Below are 21,193 nucleotides of genomic sequence, written 5' to 3' on the forward strand. Positions count from 1 at the left end.
ATGCTAAGCACGCGTTCTACCACTGAGCTACACCCTCCTCCCTACCTCATCTTTTTGAACAAGACATCTCACATTTACTTCCTTTGAATAACACATCTTGTGTTTATTACCCCATCACCCCAAACTGTCAGAGCTCTCGTCCCATAATCTACTCACGCCCAGTATGTGCCATCTCTAAATCTGGGGGCAATGCTGATGAAAAGCTTTGGAAATGCCTGTCATTTTGACCCAGTTCAACTTCAGGGATCTAACCTAAGCAAATCATTCAAAACGTCTGCAAAGATCTGTGTATAAAGATATTAACCACACTGACATTTCGATTAGTGAAAAATCAGAAATAATCTCAAGGTTGACAGTGGAGGGGGGATTGGTTAAACTAATTCCATGTAACTGTATATTAAGGAATCTTAAAAATGAAGTTGAGAAAAGCTTCTCTGATGCGAAGAAACAAGCTCCAAGGCTAGGAAGGGAGCTGCTGGTACTCCTCATTTGCCCTGCAGGTTTCTCGCTGCTCCCTTCCCCACCCTGCTCAGTGCCCTGGAGGTTGACCTTTATGTATCAAGGGGCCCCTCACTGGCTCCTGGGTGGCATTGGCCAGTGGGAGGACAGGGAGGAGGAGAGACTGGAAGGCAGCAGGGTGTGGATTCTCTCAGCATCCTTTCTGCCTGGCCACGGGTGGGCAGCGGCTACATTTTTTCCTCCAAAAGTTTCTACCTCTACTGGCTATTTCCAAAGTGTTGGTCATCCTCTGGGTTCTGGAAACCCCTCTTTACTTGCCTCTTCAGGCTTCGGGAGGGGGTAATACTGTTTGCCCCTGGGGGTACTGAACCACCCCTTCTGATGTCCCCAACCCTAGTCACACCTTTTTAAAGAGCCTCTTTATTAAACTTCTCAATTAACCCATTTGAGTACCACCAGTTTCCTTGAGGACCTTGACTGAAATGGGGGGAAAGTAGTTATACAAGAATATAAGCAACATTATATATTTGGGGATGGGTAGGTAATACAAATAGAAATTATTGCATAGTGGAAATACCAGCGAAGGGTATCTTATTTTGACATTAATTTCCAAACGTAAAAATTACCCTATTTTATTTGATTTGTTTATTTTTTATCATACAGATTTTTTTTTCCCCAAGAGGCCCTCAAAGTGTTATGCCTCTTTTTGTTTGTTTGTTTGTGTTGCTGTTTTTTTTTTTTTTAGGGGAAGTAATTAAATTTATTTATTTATTTAATTAATTTTTTTAGCGGAGGTACCAGGGATTGAACCCAGGACTCTTGCGTGCTAAGCACTTGCTCTATCACTGAGCTATGCCCTCCCCCCACAAATTACCCTATTTTAAATGAAAGACAGAAGTCACCCTATGATACTTGCTTGACTAATTTTGGAGAACAAAAGCTTACTAGCACGGCCATCTCAACTGTAATGAAATCAAGCGACTTTCCCTCCACCTAGGCAAAGGGCGGTTTTGTTTTGAAATAGGGGGTACTGGGAATTGAACCTAGGACCTCGTGCGTGCTAACCACGCCCTCTACCACTGAGCTATACCCTCCCCTGGTGAAGGACGTCCTTGGGTCAAACCACAAGGTCCCTTAAATGGTGGTTAAGTACTTTTCAAGATCTGCTAACTACATCCCATGGAGACAAATCCTTTGTCTACAGACTACTCACTGTTATGCTAAAGGACAGCCAGCCATGGAAGGAGAAGAATAGGAAAAAATAGCCAAATCAACAGTGCCCAGATTGCCACATGGGTCCAAGCTCGCCCAAGGAAGCCCAAACCAAGCAGAACTGCTGGCAGAGTCCCGGCCGCCAAGCCTGAACTTCAGCCCATCTGTGCTCTGCCCTGGCTCCCCGCCGCAGCCCGAACAGATGCTCACAAGGCTGGAGTGTCCGAGCTAGAGGGAGGCCACTGTCGGCTGGGAGCCACAGTGTGCTAGGGTCTTCCACACATCTGCCTTCCGTAGCTGAAGCCCCTGGCGGTTACAAGCAGGATTCATGGAATCTACACGTGCCCAACGTGACATTCGCAGCAGCTCCCAGAAGAGCTCTCCAGAGTTACCCAACTTTGGTGCTGTGGGCTACGACAGTTGGAGAGAACTTCCTGGAGGGTCATCCCCCTTGCAGAAACATCCAGAATGTCTCCAACATCAACTGCTTTGGGGCTATAGGCTGAGATCTTTGGCCAAGGCTCCCCTCGTCTTCTCTCTGCTTTCCTTTCCATGGCGAGCTTCCGTGATGGCTTGGAATTGTTTCATAGATAAGAGTATGTGGAGTAGCTTCTATTTTCCTGCTCAAATCCAGACTGGTACACAGCACTGCTGACGGTCACCTTCAGTTCCAAGAGTGAAAACATGGCTGGATTTTGAAGTTTTATGTAACACACCCAGGGATAAGTTCAATTAAAGCTACGTTCCAGAGGGTCTGTGAGCATCACATATCCAGTTTACCTTACAGCAGCCTGGGGTTAACGTCAAGCCACCTTTTCTGAGGCAGTTGAGAAGCTCCTCAGGGGTGCTTTAGTTGGGATTGAGGTGTGTGTGTGTGTGTTGGGATGGGGGGATGGACGCTCACATATCAAGCTCCCCAGGGAGGAGAGGGACCAATTATTCTGCACAGGCGATGGTGCTGCATTACACATGCTTCCTCAGCCTGCCTCGTGGGAACCCACACCTCTTAGCAGAGGCTCCAATGTCTCTTTCAGGATCAAGAGGTCCACTCAGACCCTCAGGTTCCAAAAGACCAAGAAGTGGTGTCTTAAAAAAAATCAGTAACTGCTTAGAAGGTACAGGGGTTCCAGTTCTCTCCTTTACTGGGAAGGCAGCCTTACACATGTCACTTCGCCACTTTGGGGCTTTATTTCCTTATTTGTAAAACAGGAGGACCGAACAAGGTGAGCGATTTTGGATCCATGAGGCATGTGGGGTTAATGCAAAGTGATAGGTAAATTCAAATGTATACCAAGCAGGGATTAAGCACCTCCCACCTAGATGTGCTGTGTATAGATGCTGTGGTAATAAATAGAACTTAAAAATAACAAAAAGATATTTTTGTAAATGAAATAATACAAAATGGATTCTTTTGTGTCTGGCTCCTACACCTCAGTGTAATGTTTTTGAGATTTGTCTGCTGTCTCGTACAGCAGTCATTTGTTCTCTTTTATTGTGGTATAATATTCCACTGTATGAATGTACCACAATTTGTTTATCCATTTACCTGTTTGCAGAGATCTGGATTGTTTCCAGTTTGGGGTGACAATGAATTAAACTGCTATGAACATGTGTCTACAAGTGTTTTGTGGGCATGGTTTCATATCTCTTAAGTAAATACCTAAGAGTGGAATTACTGGGTCACATGGTAAGTATATATTTAACTTTATAAGAAACTGCCAAACTGCTTTACAAAGTGGTTCTACCATTCTGCATTCCCAAGAGCAACGAATGAAGAGTTCCTGTTGCCAACGCTTGGTATTCTGTACACCAAAAAGTGCACACTGTGGGGGTGGGGGCAGGTACGGCTCGGCGGTAGAGTGCGTGCTTAGCATGCACGAGGTCCTGAGTTCAATCCCCAGTACCTCCATTAATAAAAAGTGCGCACTGTATGATCCCAGGGCAGTGGCTGTCTGTCTGGGGTGGAGGGCGGCATCTGACCACAGAGAACACAAGGAGTGCTTGCCTGGATCTGCATGGTGGTGACTCAGGTGGAGATATTAGTCAAAACTCACTGAACTATACATTGAAAATGGGTTCAGTTCGTTGTGTGGAAATGATACCTAACTATAGAGTAGATTTCAAATGATTTCTAGAACAACAACAAAAGCATTCCTGAATTAATAGAAATCCCTCGACATTACATATTTGCTCAATCAGTGAATTCTAAAAGGGCATCTCATCTTTGGGGACACGTGTACATTTCCTGACACAATCAAGCAGTCCCGTAACTTGGAGAGGTGGGGGCTGGGCTGGATGATTTCCAAAGCCCTTCGAGCTCCAGTGCCTGGGCCAGACACTGCCAGGCAGGCTAGTCTGAGATGCTGTCATTAGATTGCCTAGACCCCACTCTTCTTTGCCCCGATCCTCCCTGAGGTCCATCGGCTCCCCAGCTCTGGCTGGCAATGCTGCGCCATCGCTGTGAAATCCTCCAGTGTGACCCCGAGCTGCTGCTTTTCTTAGCACCGCCCTCCCCAGCAGATGGCTCTATTTCTGGGTCGGCAGTTCTTCTTACAGAAGGCACTTCTCTGCTCAAAATTAGTGGGTGAGGAATTAAGTCAGAGCAGAGACGGCAACAAGTGTACTCGTCTGGGCCTTGGGGCTCAGTCATTCACAACTGAAAGCGATTCACTGCTTTCTGACTCTGCAGGATTGGACGTGCAGGGTGGAGCACATGGTTAGATCCCTGTTTACTACTGCACAGCTCTGACTGAAGCACCTTATGTTAACGGAGCAATTTTCGCTCCGACTTGAGATATCTTCCTGGTCCACAGGTAAAAACGGTTCACGGTCAAGACAGCTGTGAAATAAATGAAAATGATGACGGCTGGAATTTCCTGACTGCCTTTGAGTTGTGCTGATATTCTGAAGTGCAGAGTCCTGAGTCAAATTTCCTCACAGGGCCCCCAATTCCTGTCATGGCTGCCCTCACCTGATGTAGCCTGACCTCTCCCAATAACCCTGAACAAGCCCAACGTGGCTGGGATGGCCGAGGGGCCCAGAATGTCCTGTGCTGCAGTGACAAAGATGCGGTAAACGTGGAGTCAGGGTGGAGGGTGGAGGCAGGGGGCCTCCTCTGCCCACACCCAAGCTTCACAAATTTCCATTCAATGTGTTGTCAAGTGGGTAAAAAGGAAAAAAAAAAATTAGCAGCTAGCATGTATGGCTCCTGTAATCCTCACAACAACTTGATCAATAGGCTGCTATTAATCTCCACATTTTACAGATGAGAACACTGAGGCTTAGAGATGTCAGCTGACTTGCTTAAGGTCACATGAGTATTGGAGCTGTTTGATCCTGCTGAGGCATGGACAAATCCAAAATCTGACAGAGTCAGGGATCTGACATGGACAAAAACCACATTAATAGTTATCAGTGCTTCTTGATGTTCTAGACGTCTTCAGGAACTGATGGTTTGAACTCTCTGCCTTCATAGACTTGTTTTCTCCCAGAAGGCCTCGAGTGGCTATATTTAGGGTCATTGCATCACCTCGTGGTCAGGACGGGAACTGCACCTTCCCGGTAATCCCAGAGTCCTGGCTCACACTACCAGGGTTTTCTCTGAGCAAGGAAGTCAGTCTGAAATTCCAGAGGAAAAATTTTGCTAGCACAGGGCTTGATGCAGTTTGGCTGGCTGACCTCCAGAGCCAGGAGAAAGAAACGTTTCATTTTATTCTCTTTGCATCCTCTGCTACCTTGGCTGAAGGGTTTGCTAAGAGCGATGCGTGCTTCATGCGGGAAGCGGCCCTCCAGCCTGGAGTCCCACTCTCTGTCTTGATTTCTTTGTGAAGCCTCTGCACCCCACTCCCCACTCTGCCATGTAATATTGGCTGTAGCTGGGTCTCAATATTTTCTTTCCATGTTACTCTCTTCTGGGTGGTAGAGGGAAATGTGGTGTGGAGCCTCTGAATTAATTTGCCTCAAGAGTTTCACCGATGCTGTTTCACCTAAGCTGATCTTATCTGCCGTATTAGAAGCGACACAATCTTGGGCAATTCACATAACCTCAGTGAGCCTCTTCTGCACAATGGGCATATGAACATGCCAAGGATCTGGGGGATAATTAAATGACATGCTGCATTTAAAAGCATTTTGGAAACTATTACTAAATATGCAAATGTGGTTATTATCAGCAAATGTTTCTTGCTTACTCCTGAGAGCAGGAGATAATGCCTTGTCTAGGAATGAATCTCTCTTCTTTACAAAGCGGAACAGGAATCACCATTTAGAGGTGAGAGAGAGGGGTCCAGGCCGGATGGAGGTGGGAGAGATAAGAGAGTCTCCACACGGAGGAGGAAGATCAGGGTCGTTGCTTCATAATCAGTACAGGGTGTGCCTTCTCCTCCTCCGCTTTGGGGTCCTAAACTGTCTGTTACAAAGCTGCCACATTCCAGGGGGGAGGGTATAGCTCAGTGGTAGAGTGTGTGCTTAGCATGCACAAGGTTCTGGGTTCAATCCCCAGCACCTCCATTAAAAAAAATTATATATATATATATATATGCACAATCTTATGGTTACTAGGGAAAGGGGGTGGGAAGGGATAAATTTGGGAGTTTGAGATTTGCAAATGTTAGCTACTATATATAAAAATAGATTAAAAAACCAAGTTTCTTCTGTACCGCACAGGGAACTATAGTCAATATCTTGTAATAACCTTTAATGACAAAGAATATGAAAATGAATATATGTATGTACATGCATGACTGGGACATTACGCAGTACATCAGAAACTGACACATTGTAACTGGCTGTACTTCAATAAAAAAGTATACAAATAAGCCTAATTTATTTTAAATAAACTCCCCTCCCCCTCTAAAAAAAAGAAAACAAAGTTGATACATTCCAGTACATGGGGTTTTAGGGCTTTTAAACTCTTTCTACATATGGTTGGTCACATTTAATCTTCACGATTGTCCTGAGAGAGGCTTGATGATACCTGTTGATTTGTTTGTCAAATGAAGAAGCTGATGAGCAGAGGGGTGAAATGCTTCCCTCGAGTTCTCAGGGTAGCAAAGCTGAGTTTAGAATGTGGATCTTCTGATTTCTGATCCGGGCTCCTTCGTTGAACACTTACCATGTTTTCTCTTTATAATACAGAACAGGGGCTCCCACACCTTTTCGACCATGAGCCACAGTAAGAGATACATTTTGTACCGCGGACACATAAATGTACGATTGAAACAAATGCATCAAGATATAATACTTGTCTATTCATTAACGTGTATCAACTCATTAAACTGATTCATCACCCACTAGTGGACTGAGACCTGCAGTTTGGAACATACTGATCTAGAAGGTTCTCAAACAGTCCCCACAGGACATGTGACCATCACAACTGCCCATGGTCTCCATTGGATATTATGAAACTGAGGGAATGAAGAGGAAAATAAATGACTGCAGAGTTTCACCAACTAGTACATATTGCCTAATGGATTAGGCAGTTAACTCTTAGAAATCTTGAGAAATCTGATTTTTAAAACTCAAAAGTAGCTGTATTACAGTTACTGTGTTTCTACCCCATGGTGAGCACAGTATTTATCACTCATAATTATTGTTGCCTCTTTACACATCAGTGTCCCCCCGCTCAACTTTCAACCTTAAAGGAAGGGGTTACGCCTTATCCTCAGGGCATTGAGCACTGGGCCTGCTGGCTGCTCGATAAATATTGGTACACTTAGTACATTAAAAAAATAAGTTGCAACCATCCTGCTTTCTTGTTACTCTCACTAATCTAAGTAACTTAACGTTCAGAAGGCAATGGCTTGGTCTAAGGTACACATGAAAAATTAGGGACTATGACAGACAGAGAAAGACAAATACCATATGATATCACTTACATGTGGAATCTAAAAAAATGACACAAATGAACTTATTTACAAAACAGAAAGACAGAAAACAAACTTATGGTTACCAAAGGGGAGGGGGGGGGAAGGTTAAATTAGGAGTTTGGGACCAGCAGGTAGAAGCTACTATGTATAAAATAGATAAACAACAAGGTCCTACTGAACAGCACAGGGGACTAGATTCAATATCCTGTAATAACGTATAATGAGAAAGAATATATATGTATAACTGAATCACTATGCGGTATACCAGAAACTAACACAATATTGTAAATCACCTACACTTCAATAAAAAAAAATTGGAGACTATGAGCGTCATCCTGTTGGTACTAGTCTGGGGAAACGTAGGTCTGAATAGAGGGAGAGGTCATAAAGAAAGGAGGAGGAATACAATTCTTACTCACTCATTCACTCCTACTGTCCAGACTCCTGCAGAGTGGGTCTGTGCCCTTCAAGGAAATACCACTTTATAGTGAAATTTATTTTCTTTTCCATTGGTGACTAGACTATCCCCTAATCGAGCTGAAGCCTACAGGATTCTGACCAATGCAACGTAATTGTAATGTGAGAGTGTGAATCCTGGCTCGGGGCAACATGAGAAATGAAAAGCTGTGGCGGGCTCTCAGCGTCGCTGGCTCCCTGTGCTGCGAGTCCCGTCCACGAGGCTGGGCTGCACTTGATGGAGCCACGACCACGTGCTCCGAAGGCCCCAGAGAGGAAGTCTGTGCAGCATGAAACGACAGAACATGAGTCCGGGTCCTCGCAGCCTGCTTGCCTGCGGGTTCCTGCTGATACAAGGGCCAGCCTTTCTCCCTGACTAGTCAAGCGAGGACCCAGTGTGTCTGGGGACCCACAGGAGGCCACAACAGCTCCAGGCCCCCTGTCCGATGGACTGGCGTGTGAAATAATGACTCTTCATTCCACCGCAGACTACATTAACGCCCTGCGCTCCAGGCAGAGAGAGTGGCTGTGGCACCACCACCAGTACACAAGCTGCAGGATGCTAAGAGAGATGCAGGGAGGGACGGTGTTGGACCAGTGCCATCTCTTTGTTTTTCTCTTTGAAATGAATTGGGGGGAAAAACAAAGGCCTTGCAGGCCTCCGCGTTTTCTTTGGATTTTTGTTTATGAATAGTCATTAATAATGAAGCTACCAATTACAAATTAAAAGACTAATATATAATAAAGTAATGGTTTCATGTTTACATGGAGATTTAAAAAACTCATGTTAAACTGTTTTCTAGCTACAGTAGTAATATTTCTTTATTCTATGAAATAGACAGGCTTCAAACAATTGTGAGTGAACATCATAATTTAAACGTATGCGAAGAGAATGAAAAGGATACGCGCTTCATTTCTGCAGACCTGGGTCTGAATCCCTTTCTAGCCTCCATGACAGCAGCCAGTTAAGCGTACAAGCTCCCCAGTCCTCAGTCTCCTCATATCAAGATGGGAAAAGAACACTTACCGTACAGGACTGCTGTGAGGATCAAATAAAAGTGTAATCAATGAATTTATTAAATCAATTACATGAGATCTCCTTTTTCACTTCTGACTGAATAACCACATAATCTGGGGTATGTAAGTACTCCTTATGTTCAGATGTTCGCTTTCATGTATGTTTCACATCTGGTTTTATAAAAATAAGATGCAAAATATTCTTCCCAACAACGCTTCAGGGCTCAGCGAAGCAGAAAAGAGGGAAACATATGCATTTTATTTTACAGATGACAAAGTGAAGTCCCGCAAAGACAGCGAGTTAATTACCAAAGCAAGCCTGAAGTCCAGTTTTCTAACTTCCAAATACTGGTTAAGTCCCACGTTCCCCGGTGTTAACTCTCAGCCAGTGCAGCAACTAACAACCAGGGGAGGGGGTGGGGATGAGGTGGGTGGGGGGAACGCGTGCTTGGAAGAAGCGCATCAATACTTTAGTCATTTTTATTTGTCTTCTATCAGGACCCTTCATTCATTTGGAAACTTTAAAGAAAGTTGGTGGGGAACAGAGGTTGCTTCTGTCGATCAAAAGGGGCGAGGAGGGGAGGTGGGGTGCCGGAATCACCACCGCAGGCTCAAACCGGCCCTTGGAAGGCGGACGGAAAGCACGTTCCCGCAACTAAATCCCCGAAACCAACCTTTCGTTTCCTGGGAATGGGCTCATCAAAGAGGAGGTTGCTGGCCTCCGCCTCGTCGATGCCGTCGTCCGGGGGCGCGGGGCTGCGGAAGGGCTTGAAGCTGTCGGCGGACAGCGGCGGCGACGGCGTGGACGGGTTGGACTGGTCGCTGGGGGCGCTCCAGCTCCAGTAGCCGCTGCTGCTGCTGCTGGAGGGCACGCCGCCCGCCTCCTTCCAGGATCCGCTCAGGCCCTCTGCGGGCCACACAGGCACAGCGTCAGCGCCGCCGGGGCCGCGGGGCCGGGGCGGGGGGGGCGGGGGCGGGGGGGGGGGCGGGGGCGGGGCGGGGAGGGCGGGGCGGCGGGGCGGCGCGGGGGCCTGGACGCTACGCTGGCGGAACGCGGCACCTGCCGCCCACTCGGCAATGCGCACCAGCTGAGTATGTGTTACTCTACGTAGATCTCAAAAAAAAAAAAGTTGCATTCGAGTTTATAAACATTTAGTTATTTTTAACCACACGAGAGCAGGTTTTTCTATTTTCTGATGTGTGTTGCTTTGTGCAACACTACTGCCTGAGGATGAAAGTAGAGATGATATGAAAACAAGAAAAAAAAAAGTTCTGTTCTGGGTCACTAAGTTTGAGGAGCTTGGCATTTATGGACTGTATTTCTTTCTTCTTTTTCTTTTTAAATTTATTTTTTTGGGGGGGAGGTCATTAGCTTTACTTATTTATTATTAGTTTTTTTTTTTTCCAGTGGAGGTATTGGGGATTGAACCCAGGACCTTGTGCATGCTAAGCATGCGCTCCACTCGAGCTACACCCTCCCTCTGCAGACTATATTTCTAAGGGGAGAATCATTTGTGGTATTTTACCCCCTAACTTCAACCCCACCACCCACCCACCTGCTTTTTAACTTTTTAAAAGGAATTTCTTACAGGACTGTGGTCCTTGGAAGACATAGGTAAAGTTAGTCTAAGATTTAAGAACCCAAGAGACATAATTTCTAATTAGTTACCTAAAGCCATTTACCATCCTGCTTATTATAACAAATAATAGTCTTACTTTGGGTGTGTGTTTTATATCTTACAAAGCTCATTCACACAATCTTACGCATTCTCACAACATCTTTTTTTCAGAGTAAGGATTACCACGCCCATTTTGCAGACGAGAACCTTGAGGCACCAGGGAGTTAAGTGACTTGTCACGTAATTATGACTAGTAATTACATAACCCGGATGGGCCCTGGCCCCAAACCCTGGTCTACCAGTTGGCCTTCAGTGAGAGCAGCCCCTGTGCTGTGAGCATCCTTCTTTTCATCTGGCAAAGCTGAGAGCAGAAAAGAATTTATTGGTAATAATTACTGCTAAGATTGGAGTTAAATTTTACCTTTCCACTTGTGGGGGAAAACATGATGAAATGCTTGCTAATGTAGAGAGATCTCTGCCCAGCTGGAATGTCTTCAGGGGGCTCTTTTAATCACTGAAGATTTGCTTTACTTTTCAAAATGCCCAGTCTTAATTAGCATTGGTATAAATTCTCCTTTCTTTTTGAATCATATCTCCTCCATATTAATGTGCATTTTGAATATATTAAAACTATATTCTAACTACAAGGAGGAAAAAAAAAATCCCAAAATGCCTCATTAAAAAAATGCTGTTAACATCTGTGTCATTAGTAATGACGTGAAGACAAATGGGAGACCAGCATTCATGGAAAAATTTCCTGACTACCTTCACCTAATTACAGATTTTTAGCATACTCCTCAACTATGTCAAGCAAAAAGTTTGGTTAGATGAACCAAGTTTTAAGTTGAAGAGCAGAAGTAAGTTAACCATCTCATTAAAGCAAGGCTCTAACAGAATGGAGTGGCCATTTATGCAGGCTAACACCTTGACAGCAACAACACCACCAAATTAGCATCACCCTCCCGGCAGTCTACACAGAGACGGATTCACTCCCTGGACCTGAGCCGCCTATTATAAATAAGAAAGCTCCATTCAATACAACACGACTCCAAAAAGAGCCTCATGTAAAGCCTCGGTAATATTACCTGGTGTGACAGACGCACTTGGCAGGCCCAGGAGGCTTATAAATATCCCGCAGCGTGCACTCGTAAAATAAAATAAGTTCATGATGCTAGATGTGTAATCATGTTAAGTGTGAGGAACTGAAATTATTTTGAGAACCAGCTATTGTTCCTGTGCGGTTACCCTGCTTCAAGCCAGTGCCAAAAGTTAATTTGTTTACTGGCGAATGACATTTCCTTTAGAAACATTTTCATCAGAAGGACAATGGGATATAGAAAATATTTCGCAAAAAAGTCAAAACCCATTCATAATAGTTTTTAGAGAACAGTGTCTCCTTAATCTTAAACAAGTATTTACCAAAAAATGCAGACAGGCATTTTGCTGGAATCTCACCCTCTTTGCAGACCTACATCCTAACAAAATGATCCTTTTCCAGTAAAGTGAAGGATCACAGGAGTTTCCAGAATTTCACTGATATACAAAAATCCTGGAGATAATCCTTGTTTCTTTAAAAAAGCCATCATTATCATAAGTTGCTTTTCCCTTCTAAGAATTTGCTTCCTGTTGCAAAATAAATGATAGACAATTTGGGATTACTATTTGGGTAGTTATTTTTTAAGACATAATGAATACTTTATAACTATGCTAAGAAAAGTTTGTACTGGAGAAGCAAAAAGTTTCTTGATTCTAACATTTTAAGGCAAAGGAATATTTAAAATGTCCTCAATTAAAAAAATCGAATGGTAAAAGTTATGATTACATCACAATTACTTTTTTCTCCCTGAAGATTCCATGACATTCTGTAATTTCTTTTTCCTGGAATAGGTTTTGGGGATGACTTCAGTTTTGCTTTTACTATAATCTTTCTTTAGCAGCTTGGCCAAGCTGAGAAAGACAGCAGAAAAGATCAGACTCATCTCAAGAGCACCGTATCGACTCTGTGGGAGGAGGTGACATTACCCCAGCTCATGGTGAATCATCACGGTGGCATTCCTGGTTTCTGGTGTTAATCTGAATTCCCAGCATCTTGATCCCTCTTCCCACTTACAAATGGGTTGGAGCCGGTTTTGGTGAGGACTCAGTGGATGTCCAACAGATTTATTTTAATGCCTCATGCTCACAACTGGATTATGTGTGAACCATACTCTATCTCATAATTGACTAGGCTGGCTTTTGAGAGAATGTCTTCCCTGGCTGGTAAGTTCCACTCAGTGGTTTTGGTGGCTTACATTTCAGTGAACTACAGTGTGGCTTCCGCTCCACGGGTAGTCAGCCCATTGTGGATGCTCTTGCCAAAACCACCAAGTTCTTCGTGTGTAGAATTCAGTCCTTTCCACGCTTGACCTTCTGAAACATCAGATGTCACTCCTTGAAACATGCTTTTCCTTGGCTTCCATGAAATCCCACTCTCCTAGTCTCCTCCATCTCCAGTACCCCCTCAGCCTCTTCCTGGGTTCTTTTCCATACATGATGAGAAACCTCATAACTTCCCCCTCAGCCATCTTCTCTTCACCCTCCACTTCTCCACTACTCTCTCAGGGCGATCGCATCTTCTCTCCTGGCTTCAAAAATGTTGCCTTCCCATTCCGCAGCAGCCCAGCTCTCCCGGGCTGTACCCAAATCTCCATCAGATGCTGCCCCTTGGAGGATCCTCAGGTCCTCCCTACTAAACGTGCTTCAGACTGGACCTGTCATCGTCTTCAGCATCCCCACCTCTTGCTCCAATCATTCACTGAGAGATGTATTCCTCTGCCTTCATTCCCCGTCTCAGGGAAGGGACCTCCTTGCTGAAGCACAGCAGCTGCCCGGAAGTCACCCTTGTTACCCGCTCTCCTTCATCCTCTCTGTCCATCGCCAAGTCCTGTTGCTTCAGCCTGCTTCCCATTTCTCAGCTATGCCCTGTTCGTCCCCACTGTGACCACCAGGTTTCAGGATACCCACCTGGTTTTTGTTTTTTCTTTTTGCCTGTAAACCCAATCATAACTTTCAGTGCGTAAATCACTTGACAGCTCTCCTATATAGCCTCAAATCAATGTCCAAATTCCTAGCCAGGACCCTTGTGGTATGTTTCCTGCCAGACTCTCCCATCGCATCTCCCTTGCCCTCCTGATTTATCATACTGAATTACACGAGTCAGTCCTGTACTGTGACTAAGATAGCAGCTCTGGAATCAGAAAGATATGGAATAGAATTTCAGCTCTGCTCTTTCCAGTCTGTTAATCCCCAGGTGCCTCAGTGTACCCATCTGTAAAATAGTGGTAACATCTCATAAAATTGTTGTGAGAATTACATGAGATAAAGCAAGCTGAGGATTTGGCACATAGTGAAGTGCTTAATAAATGCTCGCCATTAATACAGCCGTGATAGTCTTTTTTTTTTTTGTCCCCAGGGAGATTGTTCACTACCTGGGAGTATGGACATGTTTCAATTTTGCATTTAAGCCATCTATTACAGTACCTACTAAATACGTATTGAATGAAAGAACAGATTAAGGGGTCCGGGGTAATGTTTTTTCAAAACATTTAATCTTCAGAGTTCTTGATTCAGCTCTCTCTCCAATCAAACAGAATAAAAAAATGCTGGGGAAAAACTTCATTAGACCAATCTCCATTTATCTGGGAAAAAAAAAGGACCACAACTACTCAAAGATGTGATGGGGAAGGGTGGTGGGGATTCATACATGTGAGCTGAATGGATGGATGTATGAATGAGATGCAGTGGGGTCTTCAGGACGATGAGGTGGCTGGTAGCTCTGGGGTCCATTTCTTCCACATTTCCCCTTGCTCCCTGCTAATGGGCAAGGGTTCATTGTTCATCGTATTTGGCAGGAATGGGGCCCCTCAAAGACAAGCTCTGTTCTTGGTGTCAGGGGTCCTTCCCTGTGCCGGGTACCCCGGCTTACCGTTCTGCCGCACAGGAGGGCTTCGAACCAAAGGGCTGGTGGACAGGCTGGTGAGTACCATTGCCGCGGTCACCTTGTCCATGTCCAGTTCCTCTGAAGACTTCCTGGAAAACAGGGAGGGGCACTGTTAACCCGGCTCGCTCTGCATCCTCCGTGCCTGTACCACACGCTGCTGCCCACGCTCACCCCTTGAGCTCATCCCCATGAAAATCCAGTGTTTTGTCAGTTTTATTGTACAGGTGAGGAAGCTGAAGTCTAGAGGTGAAGTGACCGTCAAACATACAGTATTAGGAAGAGATGGGTTCATTCATTGGTCATTCGCCTAACAGGTGTTTACTGGGAAGACTGTACTGGGCGAGACACTGTTCCAAGGCGTGGGTAATGCGTGGTGAACCACGCACAAGGCTGGTGGGGAGAAACACAATTATCAGTGAAGAAACACAAGGAACAGGAGAATTTGATAGTGACAAGGGCTAGGCAGGGCATGGACCGTTTGACATGACAGTGACCCTGGGCAGCTGCATTCAGCGGGGTCAGGAAAGGTCTGTCTGAGGAGGTGAAGTGTGGAGGAGGAGAAGGGGAGATGGACTCCAAGCAGAACAGACAACTGTGTGAAGGAGAGGCCACCAGAATGAGGACCGGACAGTTGAAGGGTGACCCGTTGGTGTGAGAAGGGGAGCAGGCTGAGCTGGCTAGGGGGCTAGTGTGGCCGCAGAAGGTGCTCCGATTTTATTTCAAGTGGAACAGAAAGTCACCAGGAGGCTTTAAGCCGTCCCAGTGACATAATATGATTAATATCTTTAAGATCATGACCTGAGCAGCTATACGGAGAAGGGACTTTAGGGAAGGCAGAACAGAAGCAGGGAAGCCACTTAGGAGATAATTGCTGGGAGTCTGGACAAGAGAAAACATGGTGTGGATGAGGGTGGGGGCAGCGGCAGGTGGCCTGGCCAGACTGGCTGCTGTCCTGGGTGCGGGAGGTGAGCAACCGGGAAGGTGTCCAGGTGTTGGGCTGAACATTAACTAGAGCCATTTGCTGAGATGGAGAGAATGGGGGGAATGCAGCCTGGGCTGTTTAAACTCTGCTTTACTGCCCTCTGCTAGAGGAAGGACCGTTCCTCCCAGAGGTGGTCACCAAGTTACCCTTCCAGTGAAGCGCCTCTGAGACAAAGAGATTACTCTGGTTCATTAATTTTGGCCAGTTAACTCTGAATCAAGGTTCAGAAGATAAAGACAATTGTGAACTGGAGCCAGCTTAAGTTTATTTCAATAAATAACTTAATATCGAGAGGCCAAAATGCATGTAGTACTGTGACATCAGATAAATAGTACCACCTCCTGAGAGATGGGCATTTTCGTATCAGGGAACAGTTACAGAAGTCCGACAGAGGATTAATAAGCCATATCGAAGGAGGAACTGACACTTCGACAGATGTGGCTTTCACTCACAGGTATGCTGTATAATTTGGAAAAGCAATGAACTTTTAGAGAGTTCTTAGAGCATCACTTCACAACACAAAGGGAAAGGAGACTCTTGAACTGGAGAAAAACCAAATGGTCCCCAGTTTAGTTGGGCTGGGGAGCTGGTCAATTAATATCATCATGTAGTTACAAAAATTATTACACTTTGGCCCTCCAGTGTTCACCACGCTGTAGTAATTCAGTTAGTAATTCAGTTACTAAGCAAAGGTTACTCTTGCAATCCAAGGTACCAAAAGATGGGAATCTTTGAAATTTTCTTCTGTCGTTTTCAAAGCTCCTTATGCTCTCTCTTGGCAAATTGATCCATCAAAAGACAGATTACTTGTTTCAGAGAAAAATGCTTCTAAAAAGCAAGCCCAAGGGTGCACAATGAAATTCGCTCCACAGAAGTTTTCAAGATAATTTCATACACTTAGGGAACAAAACTACTCTCTCAGCTGGCATACCATCAGGAGATTTTACATAGCCACAATTTACAAGATCCTCGCACTTGGGACCAAAGGTGATGCCAGTTTTTTTTTGTTTTTTGTTTTTCCCCTCGAAATGAGGCCTCCTGAAACAACACCAGGGAAAGAATGTAAAGCACCTGAAGGTAATTTGGAGCGTTTTTTGACTCAATATGCCCATGTAGGCGTGGTCACAGAGGGAAGGAGTTACTTGGGGGCCCTGAAGGAGAAAGGCGTGCTAGAGAGACCGCAATGTAGATGGTGCGGCTCCTCCGGGTGTCTGCCCTGTCAGAGCCCAGCTGTCAGGATCACTCCACGCCAGCAGGGGGCGCGCCCGAGCAGGCCACACTGCCATCTCTTCCAAGACTGAATGACAGGAGTTGCTGACTTCTCTTTCCAACTGTCAGTCTTCTCTTTCTCTTTGTTTACAAAAGGTTTAAGAACCAGGATGAGAGGCCCATGAGTCCGGCACAGGGAAATGGCATGACTTTGTGGGGAGAAGGTTCCCTGGCCACCTGCCCTGCACCCCGAACAGACTTGCTATTCAGTCATGGCTTTTCCCTCTTCCACATCTTGGTTTCAGGGACCTTCATTTTTCCTTCCTCAATCTTTTTTGCACCTTTTTTGATTTTTCGCATTTAATGTGAACATTTTGTTTCAGAGGTCTCATTGACAATTAACTCTGGAGCTGATTTGTGTGTTCTTTAAGTATGAAGATCAATAGAGAACGTATCATGATTAAATATGCATTTATTTTGCATTTCTAAAAGCTGATGCTTCAAAATTATTGTTGAGTAATAACAAAGCAGATTTCCGACAAAGAGTGAAAAGAGGAGTAATTAATAGTATAACTCGAGTGTTCTGGGACTTGCATTACCTTTAAGTTTCCCATTGGCATTGGAGGTTACTAACAACAGCAGCAAATCAAAGGAGCACGCTGCTAATGCCTCAGTTAACCTGTATTTCTCAGGAAGTATTGTTACCACACCACGTGAAGCATTGCCAGATGATGTGGCCTTGTGCTGAGCTGTGTTTTTGTTTTTATCTTTGTTTAATTTCTTTTGGTACAGTGCTATCTAATTACTGATTAATTGGTGCTGCAAATTCAAATCCTTATAATTAAACAGAAAGAGATGATATAGAAAGTAGAATTCGTTACACTTTGAGAAAAATCTCTGCAAAGGCCTTCTGGTAGATTCAGAGCTGTTGAGCGGGGAAAAAGCCCACTGGGGGTGATGTTAAGTATTCCCTAATTTAAAACTGAATTTGAATCTACTGTTGAAAACCTTACTAATCACTTGTTTACAAAAGGCTGAGACCTTTATCAGTTAATCTTTTCTCTCAGACTTAGTGGAGTATTATAGGACCTAGTAATATGTAGAATTATTTTTTAAATAATAGTAATATTCATTGTTATTCTATACGCGATTTGTCCCTCAGGTTGACCTGGCTTTGATGGATGAACAGGATTTCAGGATGGGAGAATCACATTTCAGGCAAGGAATTAGGCAAGTCCTTGGCTTGTAATCTGCTTAGGAGTCCTACTTGAAGGATGTGGTGGGAGATGAGAACACAGCGCCTGGGCCAGTTCGTGGGGCCTCATGTGCCAGGCTAAGTGGTTTGTCGTATTCTTGGAAGCGGAGAGAAGCCATTGAACCTTCACGAGCCTAGGGAAGCGAGAGATGATCAATCTGTATTTTAGAAACGAGTCAAAATGGAAAATTTAATGGAAAGGGAAGAAGCTAAAGGTAGGTTCTTTGGCTATTTTTTATTAAACCTTAATTCAAACCCAAAGTAATAGACTAAGAGACAACTGCTCCTCTCTGAACAGGCCGTGTTTAGTGAGTACAGAAATCCCAGCTGTCTGCTAAGGACGTGTCTCTGGGAGACGCGGTGAAGACAATGGTTAAGAGCACACGCTCCGGAATGAGTCGGATCATGTGGCTTCAAATCCACTCTGCCAGCACTGGCTGTGTGACCTTGGGTAAATTACTTATCATCTTGGAGTCTCTGTTTCTTTGTTAGAGAAAAGAAAAGATAAAAACAGACTTGTTGAGAAGATTAAATGAGAAAACAAAATGGGAAGACAAACGCAAGCACCAGCACACAGCCTCACCCGTGGTCAGGGTTCCGTGACTGTTCGCTATTGTCCACCTTCAAGTTCAAGAGCACGCCCATCGCACACAGCCCCCAGGAGGGAGGAAAGTGTCAGGTTACTTCACCGGCTCTTCCTCCTCAGCACCAGCACCAGCAGTGGTTACTTTGCTCTTTTGTGGGGGAGGGGTTGCAGTGGTGGTGGTGGTGGTGGTGGTATTTTTCACGAAGACCAAAACAGTTATCACTTCACAGGAGGTGCTCTGTAAGAGGTGGCAGCTGGCACAGGGAGGAGCAGCTGCCGGGTCCCTCCCTAGAGCGTCACATCCGGGCTTTGGCAAAGATACAGCTCCTGACATCCTTGAGGGCTCTTGAGGGCTGTCCACAGAGAGCCAAAGCCTAGAGTGTCCATTTGGATTAAAAAAAAATTCTTTTTTAATGTAAGTATTGGGGATTGAACCCAGGACCTTGTGCATGCTAAGCACGTGCTCTACCACTGAGCTATGACTCTCCCCACCCCGTTTGGATTTTATGTTGAAAAAGTTTCTATTTTCAGTCCTCACTCCTGGAGTCTATGTGCTGTGTGCTTGGGGCACCTTTAGTTACTGGAAATACAGTCTCAAGAAAATTCGGCAGAGTCGCTGCCCTCCTGAGCTCTAGTCTGTTGGAGAACCAGACTGTCCTCAGACACACAGAAATAAACATCCACTTAGAGAAGGGACAAATGGCAGGAAGGCATGGTACGGATTTGATGAGGACCTACCCAGATGTTCCTGGCTGGGGAGACTGAAAGCAGGTGTTGGTGTTGCCTCCCTGAGGGTGTGGACCAGCCCTGAGCCGGGTAGTTCAAGAACACAGGCAAGGCTACCTTCAAAGGAAGGGTGAGGCTGAGCGCAGCATGCGTGCCCTTGGAGAGGGGCAGCCTGGGTAGGGTCTTCAAAGTTCCGTAAGGCTACTCATCCTTATCTTAAAGGCTCTGGGGAGCACTGAAGTGTTTCAAGCGGGATCAGGTTGGGAGAGGTCAGGTCAGGTTGGGGTGATGCTATCAGATTTGCTTTTCCAAAAACTCACTCTGGCTGCCATGTGGAAAATGAGTTTCTGGGATTTAACAACTGATCTTTTATCTGAGGAATGGATTGCCTGGTGACTGTGGCAGCAGGTTGCAGAGTGACATCACCTGTGACATGAAGGGGCGGGCAGGCGTGTGTGTGGCATCAGCGACACGGCCCCAGGCGTGGGGTCTCACGCACAGGGGGGCGCTGCCAGTCTGGCCCCGAGCGCCCGGCTAGTGTTCCTGCTGCAAGAGGCACTTTTCTTCTTTTGAATCACTTCATGCCTGAATGCTCTCTGCTTGGAGGGTGCACCCAAACATGGTCTCCCCTGGCTAACCCACCAGCTAAGACAGAAGTGTTTTATACCCCCGAGAGCCGCAAAAGACATTTATCTGCAATTAAAGTGCTGTAGTAACAAATGGAAATAAAAATGAATAATACATTCCTTAGATTGGCACTAATCCAGTTCCTCAGCAACTCCCGAAATCTGCTGTCTAGACTGAGTTCCATTACTTGTGGTAATCTTCAAACTAGGCCTAAAGTCTGAGAATAAAGTCTCTTCCACTCGAAAGGACAAGGTGACATCCCCAGTCTTAGAATTCTGGGCAAGCTTTTACTAAGAGTTTGGAAAACTGGACTCAGTAACTGTTAAACGTGATGAACGTTCCGTCTCAATGGGGAGGCTGAAGAGCCAGGAGAGAAGTGACGATGCCTGGACAAGGTCTTTACTGAGCGACACAGAGTGGAGTCCTGGGCTCGGGTGGAACCCACTTGACACGAAAGGAGGAGCGTCTGTCCCTCACAGCTGGAGGGAGGAAGACTGAGGTGGCCTGGGTGCAGGCACATGTGAAGGTGTGGGGCCCGGGAAGTGGACCGTGTTGCTTTTTGGAGGTCCCTGCTTTAATTCCTTCCTCAGATGCAGATACGTTTCTCCAGAGTGGGTGGTGGGAGAGGGGACTCTGGAAAGCTGAAGGTTTGACATTGCTGTTAAGGGTCACAGGAGAGAAAACTGAACTGGACACCAAAAGACAGGCAGCAGTGAAGGCTCTGCTGAGGTTGGGAACCTTGATTCTGTCCTGGTGGTGACCAGGGGTGGGGGTCTGATAGTTGGCACAGGAGTGTGTGAGGGTAACTCCTGGACAAAGAACATGCTGGGTTTTCCTGGGGGGATGCAATGAAGAAGTGTGCAAGAACGTGGAAGGTTTTGGTAAAACTGCATTTGGAGTGGTATCGGTGGGAGCTTGGCTGGATTAGGAAGTGAGTGAAGGCTGGAGGAAGCTGAAAGATGGGGGAGCAAATGGCGAAAAACCGGAGATCTTAATGAAGTCAAAAAATAAGTGTGGTGGAGATACACATTACTATATATAAAAGAGATAAACAACAAGGACCTACCGTATAGCACAGGGAGCTATATTCAATTTCTTTTAATAACATATAATAGAAAAGAATCTGAAAAGAAAAACTGTATAAGTATGTATAACTGAATCGTTTTGCTATAAACCTGCAATGAACATTGTAAATCAAC

General features: G+C 45.3%; 1 protein-coding gene across 2 annotated transcripts in view; it reads right to left on the minus strand.

The window, feature by feature from the left end:
• The window catches only part of ZNF704 (zinc finger protein 704), a 178,797-nt gene that overhangs the window by 27,284 nt on the left and 130,320 nt on the right, over nucleotides 1-21,193 (minus strand). For both annotated transcript variants that reach the window (XM_074354861.1, XM_074354862.1), the window contains exons 3-4: nucleotides 14,595-14,698; nucleotides 9,686-9,918 (exon numbers count right to left, since the gene is read on the minus strand). In XM_074354861.1, coding sequence (XP_074210962.1) covers nucleotides 9,686-9,918; nucleotides 14,595-14,698 — 337 coding nt within the window. The remainder of the gene's footprint in view (nucleotides 1-9,685; nucleotides 9,919-14,594; nucleotides 14,699-21,193) is intronic.

Source organism: Camelus bactrianus, chromosome 29 (genome assembly GCF_048773025.1).
Source record: "Camelus bactrianus isolate YW-2024 breed Bactrian camel chromosome 29, ASM4877302v1, whole genome shotgun sequence".
Lineage (NCBI taxonomy): Eukaryota > Metazoa > Chordata > Mammalia > Artiodactyla > Camelidae > Camelus > Camelus bactrianus.